The sequence below is a fragment of the Aulonocara stuartgranti genome (assembly GCF_965226115.1).
Source record: "Aulonocara stuartgranti genome assembly, chromosome: 9".
Classification (NCBI taxonomy): domain Eukaryota; kingdom Metazoa; phylum Chordata; class Actinopteri; order Cichliformes; family Cichlidae; genus Aulonocara; species Aulonocara stuartgranti.
The window spans coordinates 2,365,329-2,386,368 of record NC_138960.1 but is presented as its reverse complement, the minus strand read 5'-3'; the positions used below and the strand labels follow the sequence as shown (position 1 = coordinate 2,386,368).

The 21,040-nt window shown below is 41.8% G+C and overlaps 1 protein-coding gene across 1 annotated transcript in view; it reads left to right on the top strand.

The window, feature by feature from the left end:
* plppr5b (phospholipid phosphatase related 5b) overlaps positions 1-20,260 on the top strand; it is a 132,501-nt gene extending 112,241 nt beyond the window's left edge. Inside the window, exon 8 of the mRNA XM_082545814.1 lies at positions 16,557-20,260. Within this exon, the coding sequence (XP_082401940.1) occupies positions 16,557-16,586 (30 nt within the window). The 3' untranslated portion in view covers positions 16,587-20,260. The remainder of the gene's footprint in view (positions 1-16,556) is intronic.
* Positions 20,261-21,040: the final 780 nt, after the last annotated feature.

The window sequence follows — 21,040 nt, the reverse complement described above, 5'->3', positions numbered from 1 at the left end:
GTATAGGGAAGCGCTGTATAAGGTTCCCGTTATTGATGTTTGGGTGGTTGACCGGGACGGATTTTCTCCTGTCACTTTCTCGTCATCCCTGACGTGCTCTCCGTTGTTTTTTCCCTGCTAATTTTAGCATCACACGGCACAGCTTCTGTATCACGTGGTATAAGGCTCCGCCCTTGTCATTTGTTGAGCAGGAAGAGTGAGCGCTTGTTTTCATGCAGATTACGTCCCGGATCAAAATGCGGTACAATCGTCGTCGTTTTTTTTTTTTTTTTTAATCGTTGTCATTTGGAAATGAGATCGCACATAAGTATGAATCGAGATCGTGATTTTCTAACGATTAATCGTGCAGCCCTACCAGATATAGTCAGCCATCTTCTGCTCTCACTTGAAGAACTGCAGAGGTCTCAAGAACATTAATAAAATCCTTTATTAAAGAGACCCAACTTACCCTGGTCATGTACTGTTTGAACATCTACCTTTAGGAGGATACCTAGGTATTTAAAGAAAAATGCACCCTTAGAGAGCAAACGTTTCTTAGGAGGAAAGATGGCCAGAGGTTCTTGTAATCTTCAGGCAGCATTGCATTAAAAACAGGCATGATCCTGTTGTGGATATCACTGCATATCACTGCATTTCCAGAAATCATTGTCTATGGTTCGCTGTGCCATTCAAAGGTTAAAGCTCTGTCACACAAAGAAGAAGCCTTGTTCAAAAATGATGCTAATATTTTTTTATGGTAAATGTTCTATGTTTAATTGTGAAAAGAAGATAGGTTTATGTGATTTTAAAATTATTCTATTATTTGTATTTATATTTTGCACTTAAAAAAAAGAGTTATGTACAGTGGGGCAAAAAAGTATTTAGTCAGCCACCGATTGTGCAAGTTCCCCCACTTAAAATGATGACAGAGGTCAGTAATTTGCACCAGAGGTACACTTCAACTGTGAGAGACAGAATGTGAAAAAAAATCCATGAATCCACATGGTAGGATTTGTAAAGAATTTATTCGTAAATCAGGGTGGAAAATAAGTATTTGGTCACCTCAAACAAGGAAAATCTCTGGCTCTCACAGACCTGTAACGTCTTCTGTAAGAAGCTTTTCTGTCCCCCACTCGTTACCTGTATGAATGGCACCTGTTTGAACTCATCATCTGTATAAAAGACACCTGTCCACAGCCTCAAACAGTCAGACTCCAAACTCCGCCATGGCCAAGACCAAAGAGCTTTCGAAGGACACCAGGAAAAGTATTGTAGACCTGCACCAGACTGGGAAGAGTGAATCTACAATAGGCAAGCAGCTTGGTGTGAAAAAATCAACTGTGGGAGCAATCATCAGAAAATGGAAGACATACAAGACCACTGATAATCTCCCTCCATCTGGGGCTCCACGCAAGATCTCATCCCGTGGGGTCAAAATGATCATGAGAACGGTGAGCAAAGATCCCAGAACCACACGGGGGGACCTGGTGAATGACCTGCAGAGAGCTGGGACCAAAGTAACAAAGGTCACCATCAGTAACACACTACAACGGCAGGGAATCAAATCCCACAGTGCCAGACATGTTCCGCTGCTGAAGCCAGTGCATGTCCAGGCCCGTCTGAAGTTTGCCAGAGAGCACATGGATGATACAGCAGAGGATTGGGAGAATGTCATGTGGTCAGATGAAACCAAAGTAGAACTTTTTGGTATAAACTCAACTCGTCGTGTTTGGAGGAAGAAGAATACTGAGTTGCATCCCAAGAACACCATACCTACTGTGAAGCATGGGGGTGGAAACATCATGCTATGGGGCTGTTTTTCTGCCAAGGGGACAGGACGACTGATCCGTGTTAAGGACAGAATGAATGGGGCCATGTATCGTGAGATTTTGAGCCAAAACCTCCTTCCATCAGTGAGAACTTTGAAGATGAAACGAGGCTGGGTCTTCCAACATGACAATGATCCAAAACACACCGCCCGGGCAACAAAGGAGTGGCTCCGTAAGAAGCATTTGAAAGTCCTGGAGTGGCCTAGCCAGTCTCCAGACCTCAACCCCATAGAAAATCTGTGGCGGGAGTTGAAAGTCCGTGTTGCTCGGCGACAGCCCCAAAACATCACTGCTCTCGAGAAGATCTGCATGGAGGAATGGGCCAAAATACCAGCTACTGTGTGTGCAAACCTGGTAAAGACCTATAGTAAACGTTTGACCTCTGTTATTGCCAACAAAGGTTATGTTACAAAGTATTGAGTTGTATTTTTGTTATTGACCAAATACTTATTTTCCACCCTGATTTACGAATAAATTCTTTACAAATCCTACCATGTGGATTCATGGATTTTTTTTTTTCACATTCTGTCTCTCACAGTTGAAGTGTACCTCTGGTGCAAATTACTGACCTCTGTCATCATTTTAAGTGGGGGAACTTGCACAATCGGTGGCTGACTAAATACTTTTTTGCCCCACTGTATTTGCACACTGATCCCCTTATAGTTGAAGCAAACCCTGCAGTCCCCCATTTTAAAGATAGGAACCACAATCCCAGTGTGTCAATCCAGAGATACTGCCCCATATCTCCACACAACATTGTGGAGGTGTGTCAACCACAACAGCCCTACAACATCCAATCCTCAATTGAAGTCAGAAGCGCTCCAACCACACTATGCACAATATGGATACAGCACCGCTTTACTCTCTGGAGTCACCTGACAGTTTGCCTGAATCACTTTGAGTCACTCCAAAAGTTTCTGTGGCCTCACAAAACTTCCCCCCACCCCGAGTTTCTGCATTAAGTCCTGCCCGAGCAAGGTGCGCTTGGCCTGCTGGTACACATCGGCTGCCTCCGAAGTCCCACAGATTAGCCTTTCTCCACCTGATGCTGCCCTTAATCTGGTTCAGGGGTTACCACCTCAACAGGCACCAACCACCTTGCGGTCGCAGCTCAGTGCAGCAGTACATCAGTAAGGTGCTAAACATGGTCCATGGTCCATTCAGACTCAGTTCAGTCTACATCACAATACTGTTGAAGCTCTGCTGGAGGTGGGAGTTAAAGATGTCTCGGACCAGGGGCTCTGCTAGGCATTCGAAGTGTACCTTCACTGTATGTTTAGATGTGCCAGGTCTGTCCAGCATCCTGCCCCGCCACCTGATCCAACTCACCACCAGGTGGTGATCTGCTGACAGTTCAGTCCCTCTCTTCACCAAAGTATCCCGAACATTCGGCCACAGATCTGATAATAAGAATGCAAAATCAATCAACGACCTGCGGCATGGGGTATCCTGGTGATATGTGCATTCGTGGGAAAACTGTGGTTTGCACAGAAGTCCAATAACAGAACACCGCTTGGGTTCTCACCAAGGGCATCTTCAGACTAGGACAGAGTCAAGCCCCAGACTCACATCCTAACACACTAGCTCAGGCTCTTTCCCCAACAGAAAGGTGACATTCCATATCTCAATCGCAAGCCCTCATGCACCCCAGGGGCTTGGCCACCACAGGGGTTTTGCCCGCAAGGATTTGTGACCTGTAGTTGGGATTGGTCCGCCAGGGGCTCTGCGCTTTGCTGCCTGGCACACGTTGCACCTGATCCCTACAGCGCCTTCTGCAGGGGGTGGGCCTATAGGAGGGTGGGCCTATGACCCTTCTGCACCTGACTGGGCCCCATGGGATGAGGCCCAGCCAACAGGCGCTCACCTCCCCAGGCCCATCTCCAAGGCCTGGCACTGGTAACACTATCCCAGGCAGGGCCAACTGTTGTCTTGATGTGACACATATAATCACTGTTTTGTCTGGCCCCTCACCCTGGACCCTACCAGGGGGCAAAAGCCCCCCGAACTGGCATCCCAGGGAAACATAAACCCCCTGCACATCCTGTCGTGTTCGGGTCAAATCTGAAAAAACTCATAAACATTGTGTTTTACATCCGATTGCCTCGAGGCCTTATGACGTCCTCCAAACTATGCACTTGAACATATAAAAGTGATGAGCACCTCTTTCGTTGAATTTTGAGTGGTTTAATCAATTGTGTCACACCCGTGGTGTTCCTGGTCTAAGGTCACCGCCATAGAAAATGAATGGGAATCCCCCCCCCCCCCTTTGGCCTCTGACCCCCTGAATGGGTCACTGAATGATAAAATGAAAGACCCACTTTTACGACCTACTAAACAACCCACTGAATGTCCCACTGAATGACCGCTGAACGACTCATTGAACGACCCATTGAACTGAGCTTGGTGGTGAAAAATGTCTCTTATGTTTTTTTAGAGCTGTTAAAACTGACCGGTGAATTGTGACCGGGAACATTAAAGTAAGGGGTGGGGGTGAACACAACCAGAGGGTTAATAGTAACTGATCTTTAATGTCCTCAAATCAAATGAGAGTAGTATATTTTTCGTTTCTTAAAGACACTTAATGAATAATTAAAGGAAAAGCTACCACTTCCAGCACTACTGTCACCAAAACCTGTTACAGTAGTTAACTACTAACTAATTAATTTTTAAACTAATGTTGGAAATTGAAAGCAAAGGGCAGATTTGCAGACAGGTGTGAACAAAAATGCAAAGCTTTAGGTAGGCTATTTTCAGATTCCAGAATTACAGAATCCATTGTAAGGAAACCAAAATACACAGCATTTCTTTAACAGGCAGGGACATGCGGGTTTGATAACAGAAACTGAGACAAAGACTGAGTTGAAGACAACGTTATTTATACACAAAAGGATAATCAGAGAATTGGACAAGGGAGGGTAACAAGGTGCAGCTGAAGATAATCAAATGAGATTTGGGGTGGGGGAGTGGGCAAACCTGACTCATTAGGATAAGACAGAAAACACTGAGGGAACAATATAAACTGTAGTGTAAACTGGAACTAATAAACTAATAAGGCTCAGTATATATGAAAATCTAACAATTAACAAGAACCAAACTAAGAACCAAACAGAGAACATATTAAATAAGGAATTCAAAATCCAGAAATCATAAAATAATCAGCAGCATTGACAGAATTAGTAGATGTTTACACTGTGACCCATTAGTTGTACATTTTGATACACAAACTAGTATCAAAATCGCAATGTTGGATGTTGCCATTTGTTTTGTTTTTTTGTTTGTTTGTTTGTTTTTTTGCCATTTGTTGCCACTTGTTGCCACACAGACACACACTCATGAACACATTGCTGCTGCTGCAGGAGACGGATGATGAAGATGAAGGCTCTTGCAACATTAAGGAGTGCCTCGAGGCCTTCCTGCGCTGGCTGCGAGGTCTCAGCTGGTTCAAGTGGCTCAGGAACAAAAGGCAAATAAATTACTCTGTGAAGTGATGTGAGCTCTGCCAGATTCAATGTCACACTTCCTTCTGTTCTTTCTTTGCAATATGTCATACAACTGGCTGATATTTTGCTGTAGCTATCGTTCAGTCTGAGTGCTTTCTGTTTTACACCTACAATAAGAGAACTTACTTTTGGCTGCCCCCTGTCACAAGGGGTCACTCTGCATGTTTTATGTGTCTGACTGTATGTTTGGGCTTTTCCTTATGCTACTGTTTGAACTTGGATCTGTTTAGATGCTTCTCCAAATGTGGCCCATACCCACATCTTTCTATGGGCCACTTGGCCTTCTTTGGTCGCTCACTCATATGAAAAGTGTCTGGTGTTTTTTTTCTGTCTTAAATGTTACAAAGTTCTCTGGTACTTATATTTAGAAAAGTTGCATATTGAATCATGTAACACACAATGTTCAGCATTATTATTGCTGACCTCCATAACCCTCATAAATCCCTCTAAATGCTGTTATTGGATTTATTTATAACATAGTGGTTCTTGTGAATAATGTGGTCACAAATATGCAGGATTAAGTACCATAGTAGATATTATACATAAGTGGCTATCCCAAGTACACTGAAAATCATTGTATTACAAAAAATTAGTGGTGTCCCAACAGAAGTTTTCAAGGATTTACAAAGCTGAACCATTTTCAGCCCACAGAAGCTGTTTAAAACTGAAGCATGACAGCAGTCGGAATAATTTACTGAGGAAGAAATTTAGGAGTTGCTACAACCCCAGTTCCAGAAACTTAAAATTAAAAGAAAATAAAAATAGTAGAGTGCGGTGATTTTTTTTAATACCATAAAATACTTCTCAGAGGTATTTTATGGTATTCAATATTTTTGGCCCTGTTGCACATGTGCCAAAAACCAAAAACTTTTGGAGCCCCCATGATCTTCAGGGCTCCCTCAGGCAGCAATTCATTTAAAAGGCACGATTCTGCCATGAATCAGAATCAGAATCAGAAAGGGGTTTATTGCCAAATGTTGAGCAGGTTTACAACATTAGGAAATTGCTGCGGTGCTTCAGTGCAAACATAGTGTCATAAATAGCACTTAAATAGACATGAAAAAATAAAAGAATAAGAATTAAAAGTGCTACGTAGAAAGATATGTGCATGAGATATACATGAGATATATACATGAGAATAAGAATTAAGAGTGCTACGTTGAAAGATATATACATGAGTGCAGGTGGTGATCAGTGCCAAACATGGAATGATGCAGTGAACACAGCGTAGGGTCATGTGTTAGTGGCGGGGACAGTCATATGGTTATTGTTCATGTGTCCAACAGCAGAGGGGAAGAAACTGTTCTTATGGCGAGAGGTTCTGGTGCGAATGGACCAGAGCCTCCTGCCTGAGGGGAGCAGGTCAAACAGACTGTGTCCAGGGTGAGAAGGGTCAGCTGAGATCCGAGCTGCACGCCGCAATGTCCTGGAGGTGTACAGGTCCTGCAGAGATGGGAGTCTGCAGCCAATCACCTTCTCAGCAGAGCGCACAACACGCTGCAGTCTCTGTTTGTCCCTGATAGTGGCTCCAGCGTACCACACGGTGATGGAGGAGGTGAGGATGGACTCGATGATTGCAGTGTAGAACTGCAGCATCGTCCGTGTTGGCAGGTTGAATTTCTTCAGCTGCCTCAGGAAGTACATCCTCTGCTGGGCTTTCTTGATGACGGAGGTGATGGTGGGCTCCCACTTCAGGTCCTGGGTGATGGTGGTACCCAGGAAGCGGAATGAGTCCACAGAGGTGATGGGGGTGTCAGTCAGGATGATGGGGGGGAGTGGGGCAGTGTGCTTCCTGAAGTCCACAATAATCTCCACTGTCTTCTGGGCATTCAGCACCAGGTTGTTGTGGCTGCACCAGGACACCAGACGTTCAACCTCCCTCCTGTAGGCAGACTCATCCCCGTCAGAGATGAGCCCAATAACGGTGGTGTCATCTGCAAACTTGATTAGCTTGACAGACTGGTGGGTGGAGGTGCAGCAGTTGGTGTACAGGGAGAAGAGCAGAGGAGAAAGAACACAGCCCTGAGGGGAGCTGATGGTCCGGGAGTCCGAGACATTCTTCCCCAGCCTCACATGCTGCTTCCTGTCCGTCAGGAAGTCAGTGATCCACCGGCAGGTGGGATCAGGCACATTCATCTGGGAAAGCTTGTGTCGGAGATGGTCTGGAAGGATGGTGTTGAAGGCAGAGCTGAAGTCCACAAACAGGATCCTGGCGTAGGTTCCTGGGGAGTCCAGATGCTGCAGGATGAAGTGTAGGGCCATGTTGATGGCGTCGTCTACAGACCTGTTGGCTCTATATGCAAACTGCAGGGGGTCCAGGAGGGGGGTCGTGAGGGTCCTGAGATGGGAGAGAACTAGGCGCTCAAAAGACTTCATGACCACAGATGTCAGAGCCACGGGTCTGTAGTCATTTAGTCCAGTGATCCTAGGTTTCTTGGGGACAGGGATTATGGTAGAGGATTTGAAGCAGGCAGGCACATGACATGCCTGCAGTGAGGAGTTGAAAATGCCAGAAAACACTGGGGCCAGCTCGTTTGCACAGTGTCTGAGGGTGGCAGGAGACACGCCGTCTGGGCCGTGATGCTGCACAGTGGGAAACATAATCCCAATTCGACTTTTAGAGACATGTTACTGCCTCAAATTGACTGAATGAATAAGGACAACAAGAGAAGTGTGCTTGTCGGTGGGAGAAGGTAATGTCGAGCAGGGGATATGCATCCATCAAGATAGAAATATGCAATATGGTAGAAAATGCAGAAACCAGATAGACGAGAAGCAGGTCAGACGAGGGGCTCCAAAAGCTGGGGGAGCAACCACAGTGCTGCAGGACCGAGCTGAATCATCTGAAACAGGTGAGGAAAACCCTGGGATGGAGAAGGTACCCAAACAGATGACCGAGGCAAACGGCAAAACCTTAATGCTTTGCAGCAACTGTTGGAGGTGATATATAAGGGAACTGCCAAGAGCAAGCTCAACAGCCTTTGGAAGTTCATCTTCGAGGTCTGCAGAGAGATGTTTGATGAGCTTAGGAGGAGTGAGCCCACAGCCCCAAGGAAAGGCAGAAGAGAGAGAGATGGAACAACTGACCAAAGACTGACGCCAACTCCGTCGCAACTGTAGGAAAGCGGCACACCATGACAAAGCCAGCTTGAAGGAGCTGTGGGACAAGCTCAAACAAAATCACGCCAGGTTGCAGAGAGTGGAGAGAATTGGAAAGAGAAGGACAAAATAAGAGAAAGAGAGAACTAGAGCTTCATCAGGGATCCCTTTGGGCTTGCTTGAGAGTTGCTGGATGAAAAGAGGATTGGCAACCTAATCATCAATAAGGAGGCGCTGGAGTGATACATCAAGAAGCAGGAACTCCAGCAACACTTGAGGGAAGATGAACAACTTCAATAATTGACCAACGCGTTTCGGCTTGTGGCCTTCATCAGGGTCATAGTAAAACATTGTAAAAAATTGCTTAAATATAAGACAGGAAACAGAAAAAAATTCTAATTAACCAGTCAAAACTTCATAGATAGGTCAGCTGAAATACACTCAAAAAAATGAAATTGGGTGGTTGTTAAATTTACAAAATTCACTGCACTGCACTGTCAAAGCACCCAAGAAGGTCTTGGGTTCAAATCTGCAATCTGGCCAAGTTTGCAGTGGGTTCTCTCTGGGTACTCTGGTTTCCTGCCACAGTTAAAGTCATGCAGTAATTAGGGTTAAGTTAATTGGTGTTTCTAAAATATCTGTGAACATGAGGGCAAATGGTTGTCTGTCTCTCTGTGATAGACTGGTGACCTGTCCAGTATTCTGACTCCCACCCTGTCACATCTGGGATAGGTCCCAGCCTCACTGCAACCCTGGTAAAGATAAGAGGACGGATGGAGTGCAAGTTATTATAAATCCATTAACATTTTATGTTAACCAGACTCTAGACTTTGTTGAACACTCCAAAAAAATAACTCTTTAAATGAACTTAATATAAATGGATTAATAAATGGATTTCTATTACGAATAAGCATGTTTTGTTGCACTAACGTCATTTGCATGGGTTGGATCAAATCAATTAAATTAAGTTGGACACAACTGTAGTAAAACAGTTGATTCATCATTAATTAATCAAGTTAGTCCAACTCAAGTACATTAAGTTGGAATAACAGAATTGCATAATGATAAAATAAAGCAATTTAATTACGTGGAAATTCTTTGATTTTTTTTTATGTTCATTCAAAGAGTTATTTTTTTGAGTTTGAACTTAGAAAACAAGATTACATCATAACATGGGAACACATTTGTTAAAAGATCCTTATTTATGTCTCTAAAATGTAAAATCTAGACTTAAAATGTGGACTTAAAGTGAGATGTCTAGAACGCTACTCCTTCTTTGGTTAAAATAATAAAAAAAAAAAGAAAAAAAAAGGGTGTTGTTCATAAAAACTCATTGATAGAAAAGTCCTCATTCATACCTCAGGGGTGCAGACTCTTAAAACAGAATATCCAAAATGCTTCTCTTTTTTCAGATAAAATTTCTATTGGCACCTCTTTGGTTTAGTTTAATGGCTTCTATGCCTAGGAAAAATAATGGTGAATTTGGATGTTTATCATTGAAGTGTCTTGCAACAGGGCTGGTTAAATCATTCCTCTTGATCGAGCTTCTGTGTTTGTTAATTCGATCCTTCAGAGGGTGGGATGCTATATATATTTTATTGCATGGGCACTGTATCATGTAGATTACATTTTTAGTTCTGCATGTGATAAAGCCCTTTATGGCAATGGTTTTGTCACCTATAGGGTCTTTGAATGATTTAACATTTTTGGTGTATTGACAATTAATGCCATGTCCAGAAAGTTAATTTCTTCAGTACTGTAATTGAGGGTGAAACGTAAGCCTGCAAAGTGTCCATTAAGGAATTCTACAAACTTTAGTAATATAGAGACTGGTCCTTTCCAGAGTAGAAACACGTCATCTATATAACGTTTCCAAGACACAATGAATGATAAATAAGGGTTATTTTGGTGATTATATAGAATTTGTTCTTCCAGATGACCAACAAAAAGGCAGGCAAAACTGGGGGCCATTTTGGTTCCCATTGCAGTGCCAGAGATCTGAAGGTATGGTGTGTTGTTAAAAAAGAAATAGTTCCTTTTAAGGACAAAGGCAGCCAGCCTTGTTAGGATGGAACTAGATGGTAGTTTAGTAGACCTAGTCTCAAGGAAATGCACGCTTTTTTTTTTTTTAAATTATTATCATTTCAACCAAAGAAGGAGTAGCGTTCTAGACATCTCACTTTAAGTCCACATTTTAAGTCTAGATTTTACATTTTAGAGACATAAATAAGGATCTTTTAACAAATGTGTTCCCATGTTATGATGTAATCTTGTTTTCTAAGTTCAAACGTGCTTTTACCATTAAAGACTGTCCTTTTTTTTTTCTTTCTTCTGTGTATATTCATAGCACTCCTTCTAATGCATTTCATGCATGTGTTATTTTCAGGCATATGGGGGTTATGTCACCCCCCTCCTCCTCATCAGTAATGATCTAGTCCGGTATTTACTTGGGCGTGAGCCAATTAACCAATACCTACCTATTATATGTCAGCTGACCTATCTATGAAGTTTTGACTGGTTAATTTGAAATTTTTTCTGTTTCCTGTCTTGTATTTAAGCATTTTTTACAATGTTTTACTATGACCCTGATGAAGGCCACAAGCCGAAACGCGTTGGTCAATTATTAAAGTTGTTCATCTTCCCTCAAGTGTTGCTGGAGTTCCTGCTTTGTGAATTCTTTCATCCTCTCCATGCACCTTGGAAACAGGTGAAGTTGTGCCAGAAAAAGAAGTGGAGGAAAGTTTCACAAGTTTTATAAAAACTGCCCCCAGGTGCCCAGAGCACTGTGGAAGTTGATTTAAAAAAAAAAAACAGCCAGGAGGGAGCAACAGGTCCCTTCAAAATTGAAGCAACCTGCACAGGTGCTTCACTGTGGAGTGCTTCACGCCACGATGGCAACAAGGACAACAAGGAATAGCTATAAGATATGTCATCTTATGTTTCTGTACACTATGCCGGCCACTTGGTTATGGCGTTCCATGTATGCCCTGCCTGCTAGCATCTTGCACCCTGCTGTTATGTGCTGGATTGTCTCAGGAGCATCTTTACACAGCCTGCACCTGGGGTCTGGCCAGGTGTGATAGGAACAAGCTCTGAGCACAAGCTCCATAGAGGCTGGGGTCTGTGCTGCCATGATTAGTGCCTCTGTGCTGTCTTTCAATCCAGCTTTGTCCAGCCACTGGTAAGATTTCTGTCAGCCACCTCCTCTATTTGCTGGTGTTACATACTGTGCAGGGGCCTGTCCTTCCATGATGGTTCCTCCTCTTCTTCCTCATTCTTGGGTTTCTGCTGCCTGAGGTATTCACTGAGCACGTAGTCAGTTGGGGCCATCTTCATGATGTATTCGTGGATGTTCGTTGTCTCATCCTGGACCATGGTGCTGACACTCACCAGTCCCTGGCCTCCTTCCTTCCGCTTAGCGTACAGCCTCAGGGTGCTGGACTTGTAGCCAGTCTTGTCAATGACCTCACTGAGGGGGTTCAGGCCTATGCAGAACAGCAGTGGGGACAGAGCATCTCCTTGGTAGATCGCGCACTTGATGGTGACTTGTGCTATGGGCTTGAAGTTGGCCTCCAGTTTGTCCGCCACATCCCCATTGAGTTCCTGATGAATGATGATCGTCAACTAGTAACTGGTTCATTTGTGCCGCTCAGCGCTCATGGAATACAGTCAGCTTCTTCAGCCAGTAGGCGCAAATCATGTGGGTGCCTGGTGCTGTCCAACTCTTCATACTGGAGAACCGTTCTTAGATATCTGCCACTGTGATGGTTACTGGACCCTGTTCAGGGAGGTCGCTGTGATCTGCCCTCAGATCCACTAGCCACTGAGCATTGCTGTTATGGGTTGCATCCTTCTCCCATATGCTCTTCCAGTATTGTTCCGTCTCCAGCCTTGGTGGTGCTGTTCTCATATTGTTACCCTGCCACTGAGAGTATACTTTGGATGGCTCTTTGGAAAACAGATGGTTTATTCTACTGCCTTCGACCTCTCTGGTGTACCTCTTCAAGCGGCTGGCCAAGGCTGTGAGTCGGTGCTTGGCAGTTTCCAAGGCCTCAGGTATGGACAGCTTCCTGTACTTCTTAGGCACCTTCTTTGTCGCACCTTTCTGCAGCGCCGATATTTGGATAACCTCCACCGTGCTACTTTGATCCTAGCCTCTAGTCTCCTTCTCCATGGAGGGTACTGCTTCTTGTGGCTGTTTAACTTGTAGCCAAGCATCTCAGTGATTCAGTGATATATGCTGCTGCATATATATATATATATATATATATATATATATATATATATATATACACACAGTGGTTCCTCGTTTATCACTGTAGTTACGTTCTAAAAATAACCCTCGATGGGTCAAATCCACGAAGTCCACTGTTAGAGAATGAAACCAAAAAGGCACCCACGGCTGCCTTTGATGGTGCAAACGTTTCATCGACACTGTTGTGTTTGTTGGGGAGAAAATTTACAAACATGGGCACGTGTTGAAGTGCACTCACTGAGCTTGCTGTGTCTTTTCATTTCCTCTAAGACACTCATTTAAGAGTGAAATATGGAATATACACCACCCCTATCTGATGATTCAGTTCACAATTTCCAGCTGAGAGCTTGCACTTGGCTGCCTGAGAAAGAGCACCAAATCTCACTCTCTCACCTCAGCTATGACAGCCTCTGCGGAAAATTGCCTGCTCTAAAAATAGCACAGTCTAAAGATGCCTGGAAGCTAAACGAGCCACAATAAACTAAATGCCACTGCAGGAAGCAACCTTTGAGTCGCAAAAATGAGACCCACGCTTCTCTCTTCTCTTTTGCTTGAATCTTTAAAGCAGTGACATCACTTTAAGTCTCCAACACAGAGAATAATTTACCTCAAAGATAAATGAGTGGAACAGGCTAATATTTTGTCCTGACCTCTAAATCTACGAAAGCAGATTACCTTTAGTACAGTATACAAGGGGAATCCTAATTTTATTAGAAACCTGACCGGAGAAAACTACCAAATATCTCCTCCAATATAAATGCTCATAGGTCTCTGCAGTCAAGGAGGATAAAAGAGAACCATATTAGCTGTACAGTAGAAATGCATCTGTAGGAATGACTGGCTTAGGCTCTGTGTCATAGTCTACTTTCTTAAAGCTCTCCTGGACAGTAACAAGAAGTCTCAGCAGTAATGTTCTAAGCATATGGAACAGTTTTGTTTTCACACTTCATAACAACCAGTCCTCTGGTATCAGACTGACTTTTGATATAATATTAGTCCAATCCAACTTTATTTATATAGCACTTTAAAAACAACAAAGTTGACCAAAGTGCTTTCCAATAATAAAACAGAGATAGCAGTTAAAAACACTAAGCAGACAAAGAAGCAAATATAAATAACAATAAAATAAATACATGAATGAAAAAGAAGATTAAAATAAATCAGTATATATATTAAATAATAAAACATGAGTAAAGTAGACAATAAGATATACAATGAATATGATTAACAAAATAAAAGGATTAAGAGTGACCAACAGCTGACTAAAACTGACTACAGGTTGACTCTGGTACTACTCCTAAAAGCCTTTGAAAAAAGGTGTGTTTTTAAAGTGATTTAAACATTTCAAGAGTTGGTGCATTTAGGTGCAATTCAACCCCACTTTATCTTTAGGTGAAGTCTTTTTTTCCCCAAGCACACCAAACGGGTTTACAAGATAATAGGTCAAAGGTTACCATAGTTGTCATAAGTTTCTTATCCCGACACACTGGGTATCATAATATCCATCCGCATCTTCAAAGGGAAGAAGAAAAGACACATTAGTCTCTTTACATTTAGGCTTTATTTTTCCTGCTTTTAGCATAAAGCAATCCATTCGCTGCGATAATGTCAAGGTGTCTATCAAAACACCTGTTGTCCTAATCTTCTGCCTTTTTTCTTTTCTATTGTTCTTCTCAATAATAAGCTAGCCAATAATGCTGTTTTCCTGGGAGCACTATCCCCCAACCAACCTACTGGTGTATTCAGTTACACAATGAGTGTTTTTTAAATTTGATTCAATTCAATTCTGTTTTATTTATATAACACCAAATAACAACAGTTGTATTAATTTTGTAAGGTAAACACTCTACAATAATACACAGAAAACAGAGAAACCTGTAACAATCAGATGACCCTGTATAAGCGAGCACTTTGGCGTCTTTTTGGATATGTTTCAAACCACTGCAGCGTAGTACCTTTAATATCTAAAGCATATGCTAATCACCGTATTAAAATATTATGGCCAACAGTATTAGGATAAGCACAGAGATGAGTCTCTGTTAGAGGCCATAAAAAGATCATTTGTAACCTTCACTAAAGCTGTTTCTGTGCTGTGATGGGCTCTGAAACAGTCCAAAGGAAGGAAGCTGTGGTCTACCATCACTGCACAAATCAAAATATTATTACACTGGTGTGATCCCACCTCTAAAACACAGTGGAATGATACCAGATGTTCATATACAGGCTATATTACGAACATATGGAAATGGTAATTAAAGAACAAGGAGGATAATATTAAAACTCTGAGCTGAAGATATCAGTAAATACATACTGTTTATTCTAATAGGAGCAGCAGCTTTTTGAAAAATTGGTTGGTTTTGGTTTTTGGATTTTTGTATTCACTTGTTGGAGTGACACGTGTTTGAAGTCAGGAAAAGTCAGGAAAGGATAAAATCCCGACTGCTACTGCTAAAAATTAGGAGTTTGGAATTACAGCCCTGTTGCACTAATCTCGTGTCACGTCATGCAAATATACCATCTGTTCTATCAGATCTGCAAGACTGATGGAGAATCATTTATAGAGCAGCATCTCTTTTTGTTTAGATGAGAAACATGTAATTCTGTATATCCACTGTGTTTGGTGAGTCTTTAATGCAAAAGAAATTTGCTCTAACAAACCCAGCCTTAAACACAGAAGAGAAAATCATTTAGTCAGAACCACTATAGACAAAAGAAAATAGTTTTTTCCCCAACTATAGAAATGTGTCTTTGGGGACGTAGCTCTGTTCTGGAGAGAGCAGTAGCAAAAGCCTAGCACAGTACACACCAGGCAATGAATGTGGGGGGTGGGTGGGTTGCAAAGCAGTTTGCAGATGTGCAACATTTGTATGCAAGCTAACACAGCTTAAATAGCATGCTGTGTATGGAATTTGGCAATTGAATGTATAGACGGGTATCAGCTGAACCATCAGCTTCTGCAGACTTGCACTGAGCTGTTCTGCACTGTGCACTAAACTGACTTTGTGACCTGCCTGAACTCACCTGACCTTTACAACCACTGTGGCTCATCAGCCTGGATAGCTGAGGTGTGGTTAGCTTAAAGGCGTGGAGGAAAATCATTACTGTAGGAGAAGGTTTAGTTTAACATCTGGATTAATAGTTAGTGAAATCATTTTCCTGACTATATAAATACAGGCCATTTACCATTTACCATTTACTATGAAAGTCTGAGTTGTGCATCCTTTCCCCTGATTACCTGTGTGGAAAAAAATCATTATGTAGCCGTCCACTTTTTCCGGTGCTCCATAACTAAACATTAGAAAATCCACTTTGCTTGTGGAGAAACTAATTATCTAAATCTAATCTCAACCATCCACTACTTAATCGTTTTAGTGCTTCAGTGGTTCCTAAACAGTGCAGGACTCTATGATACACATTTAGAACCTAATGAGAAGTATTGGAGTGCTGCTTTGATTGGAGTTAATGAGGTCATTTTAAGAGAACAACCTAAACATCCTACACTAGGAAAAGCTTTGCAGGCTCATGAATCAGTCATTTACTAATCATGGTAAATTAATTGCTACTGAAATAACTCTTTTACTCAATTGGAGCTCTCCAATTGCTTCGACACATGGACGCGGTGAGCCAGGGATCAAGCCTTCTGAGTAGTAGACGTCCCACAATGTCAACCACCTAATGAATATGACCCAAAATAAACATGCTTAAATGATCACATATAATGGCTAACTTCACAGGCATTTACTTACATTCAGGTCAAATGCCATTGGTGATGTCTTCTCAGATTTCTACATGTGTATTTAGGAATGCCAAACCAGGTTTATTTTTGAGGCATTCGCCAATTTTTTATGTCTTTTGTCCTGATTTTGTTTTTTTGCTCTTCCTGCCTCTTTATAGAATCACATCGCCTTCGCTGAGGTCACATGATGTGGAATCGGCTGTGCGGCAGACCCACTGGACGTCCACTCTCTTCACCGTCCAATCCAATTATTAAGAGTGCAGCGCTAAACCCATTCTTAGTGTGTGTCTGGTCTGTGGTATGTTGTTCTTTGTTGTCTTTATCAGGCCCCTGTTTTAACTCGCAATTTCTTGTACTCAAAGAAAAAAGGTTTCTTCTGCTTCCATCTATGCACTTATTCTGAATCGTTGTTGGACTCTCGCCTCCCAAATGAAGCCAAGCAGACTGGGAGACTAGATGATCATGTGAAGGACTGGACTGGATACAACATCAGTGCTGCTCAAGTCAAGTACATTATTATTTTATATGTGAAAAAGTATTTTTCCAATAAGATGGTTATAAGGAAAAACTCTCTCTTTCTATATTTTATTACTTCCTTGTGTTGCATCACATTTCTAAAGCAATGCTGTGAGTATTAGAATGTAACTACTGAGCCTGTATTTATCAAATTAATCACAGTGAAAATTTCAACTTAAATCAGTGATAGAAAATAAACAGACTAAAGAGGAAAGGTATACTTTACCAATTCTGATTGCATAAACAGAGTTTCTGAGTATTTAAATGGTAAATGGCCTGTATTTATATAGCGCTTTACTAGTCCCTAAGGACCCCAAAGCACTTTACACATCCAGTCATCCACCCATTCACACACACACACACACACTGGTGATGGCAGCTACATTGTAGCCACAGCCGCCCTGGGGCGCACTGACAGAGGCGAGGCTGCCGGACACTGGCGCCACCGGGCCCTCTGACCACCACCAGTAGGCAACGGGTGAAGTGTCTTGCCCAAGGACACAACGACCGAGACTGTCCAAGCCGGGGCGCAAACCAGCAACCTTCGGATTACAAGGCGAACTCCCAACTCTTGAGCCACGATCACCCGTAAGACAGAAAGCAGCAGTGGTAGACTAGAACGATTGACAGATGCAGCATAAAACTGCTAACGTAGCCCCCACAGTGTCTAAAAAGCAGGGTAATGGTGTTTGGGGGATGTTCTCTCATGCTAGTTTCCAACATTTGGGAAGTCCAGTGTTTTGTTGGACCACACATGAAAATTCTCAGAACTTTGATAAATACAGGCTGAAGTCAAAGGAGCAAATAAGGAAAACTGAAGTGTTTTTCATCATGTCTGACTTCTCCAGCCATCTCACTAAGGGTTTAGGGTACAACAGTCTATGTGTTTATACAGTATACAGTCAGCTGCAACCAATGACAACAATATACACTCTGACTATACTTTGACAAAAGTATTTAGGCTTTCTTAGCTGCACCAGACAATCACCCCTCCCTCTGTTTTTGTTTTGTGTCTGTTTGCCTTCGAATTCGAGACTGCTGCTTTGACTTTCTCCTATAAAAGTTTGTGATATAGTTTTCAAACCTGCCCTCAACACTTGAAAAGTGCCCAGGAGCTGATATACAAAGCAGAAGAGTTCCAAAAAGACTTAGTCCATAACTGACTAAGATGATGAGCAAACTAAATTTTAAGTTATTATTGTTGAATGTTGCCCATACTTTAAAAGTTCCCAAGTTTTTCTTTGTTTCTTGTAATAGTAACCAAATTTAGTATGGTGACTCCATTTATTTCATAGCAAAATCAGCCACCAAAGCAAAAGCAACATGTAATTACAAGATTGGATAAGTAGAAGAAAATGGATGGTAATGATTGATGATTAAGCAGTAAATATTTGGCATTTAGGTTTAATGAATGGCGTGCATCTGCATTAACTGTTTACATCAGAAAAAGACTGTCACATGAAATTTTTGATAAAGACATACTTGAAATGATAAAATATCTAAAGATATCTGTTTTCCTTAACACTACTTTCATCTGTGTTGTCATTGCGGTGTCATTTGTATTGGGACTCGTTCTTCTTTGTAGCAAAACCATTTTGGGCTTTCTTTGGCATTAAAACACACAGAAAATCTTTTGGCCCTTCAAATCTCTATTTTTGTAGTGACAACTAAAGCACTTATTGATGAAGACTGTGAATAAGAATGTTCGCAAAACAGCACTTTAAATCAAGCTATGACTTCCCTCATTGCTAATGAAATGGCCACAAATTTCATAACTGCTTGAAAACAAATCACACAGAATATTTGAGATTTTGAGGAACAAAACCTGCTCAAATGTGTATCAGAAGAGCTGCAACACTGTCCCAGTATGCCAAAAGGTTGATTCTGTTCATCTGGACGTTTTCAGTGGGAGAAACGTTTCATCACTCATCCAAATGACTTCTTCAGTCTCAGCTGACTGCAGGGGTGGGCCAATTTTTTGGCGCAGCGTGTTTTGGGGTTTCAAAGACAAAAAAACTCAAATGTTGTGATACTCCTGACACATAAAGGGTTTTTGCATAGGCAGCGGTTGTCCTTCTCTTTTTTTATTTGTTTGTATTTTATTTGTATTTTTTGTATTTTCCTTCTGATATCTGTACCTGAGCTGAGTTAACGCAAACATTTCCCCGTCGTGGGATCAATAAAGTCTTATCTTATCTTATCTTATCTCTCATCTTCTCTACTGGATCATCTGGAGCTTTCTTTAGGCGCCTTTCCAGCTTTGACAAAAGTCCAGCTTGGATAACCACATTTACTCTTCTTGATGTTCTTCTGCCTCCCTGGCTGCTGTGTCAGTGGGGATGGTGTTCGCTCTGTGTTGTAGCGTCCTGATGACTCCCAGTTTGTACTCCAGTGGATGATGAGAGTCAAACCTTAGATACTGATCCGTATGTGTAGGTTTACGGTACACATCAGCGTTTAGATGTCCCCCATTACTGATATTCCCCAACTCTCATGGCTATTGGTCAGTGGTCTCTGATCAGTGGTTGTTGATCAATGCTCATGAAAATTTGCATATTAATGATCAAGGTACTGACCTCCCAGCCTATTGTTCATTGGTGGGCTGGTTTCAATCATTGTGCAAATGTACTGTTTATAAGATTGGGGAAACCTGCAGTCAGCTGAGACTGAAGACGTCACCTGGATGATGACGAAACGTTTCTCCCACTGAAAACATCCAGATGAACAAAATCAACCTTTTGGGATTTACTTACCTGGATGATTGAGCATGCATCAAGACTATCCCAGCATATTCAAAACAAAAGAGAACTGTAAAAACGTATATGTTAAAACTACAAAAAATGCTTATATGTATATCCTTTCAGTCATATTGTACATTACTGCTTATCTATTTTCTTATGACTGTGCATTGTGTGTGGGTGCGTTCACAATAGATGTTTATTTTATCTCTCAGATAACTGTTATTGCTTCTTTATCTTATTTAAGTAAAACAGAGTATGTTTCATGTTAATGTTCACAATTACACTTACATTTTTATACTCTCTGTTCTATTTATATTTCAGTTCTACTGTGTATCCCATTCCTTAAATGACCTTTTTCTGACAAGGGTTGCAACCTTTTCTAAACTTGTGATTTTTACCTTTTTCCTCCATGCTGTAGTGATTCTTTACTTCTGGTGGACTACTTTGTATGGATGTCATTGCACCTCTTCTGACCAAGTTATTTTTTTATATTATTCATGTTCTGCTTTTCAAAATTCTATTCAATTCTTTTCAAATTTTAAGTTAAAACTGTGACCTTTTACACTATAGAAGAAGTTGTTTACAGCCTTTGAATAAAAAACACTAAAAGGACTCAAATCCCATCTCTTTTTTTCTGTTAGGTCTTAATCGTTCTTAATAAAGTATTAATAATCATACTTGATTAATCATACTTGATTAAGACTTTCCTTCAAAGCTTTAATTTTTAAAGACACTTAACTGATAATTCTTTTTTCATCCAGTCCTTGAATCTGCAAGAAAAAGTGTTTTCAAGCGAATATTAATTATATTCAGAGTTTAACCTCTAGGAAGGCAGGGGGGTGCAGGAAATATGGATGTTCTCTGTCCACTTTCTTCATTTGTCCTTCCTGTGTACATTTTGACTATGTGTGTGCATCAAGGACTTGCTAATGACTAAAGGCATAGGCTACAGCATAGCTTCGGCCTGGGAGGAGTGAGGCAGACTGGGATCTGGCATCACGGCATCCAAGCTGAAGGTGTGACCTCTGTCATGCTGGGCAGTTGGATTTCCGTTGCAAAAGGTACCAGCAGTGAGACTGCTGAGTGATTGATGGGCAGCCGGGACTGAGACAGGAGATTGCTGTTGCAGTATGAAACTGGACAGTGAGATCATGCTGTCATAGCAGTCATGCTGGGAATCGAGAACTGGTTTTTGTAGCGAACTGGTAGTTCCTGGTAGTTGAAATCCTTGGAATCGATAGTCTGCTTCGATCTCACTTACCGGTTCTTGTGCTTGCGCTACAATTTACTGATTTCCGTTATCAGAGGATATCGTTATCAAACATAGTAGGGAAGAGTGGATATTACGTTTATTTTTATTGCACAAAAGCATAATGGTAAAGTGC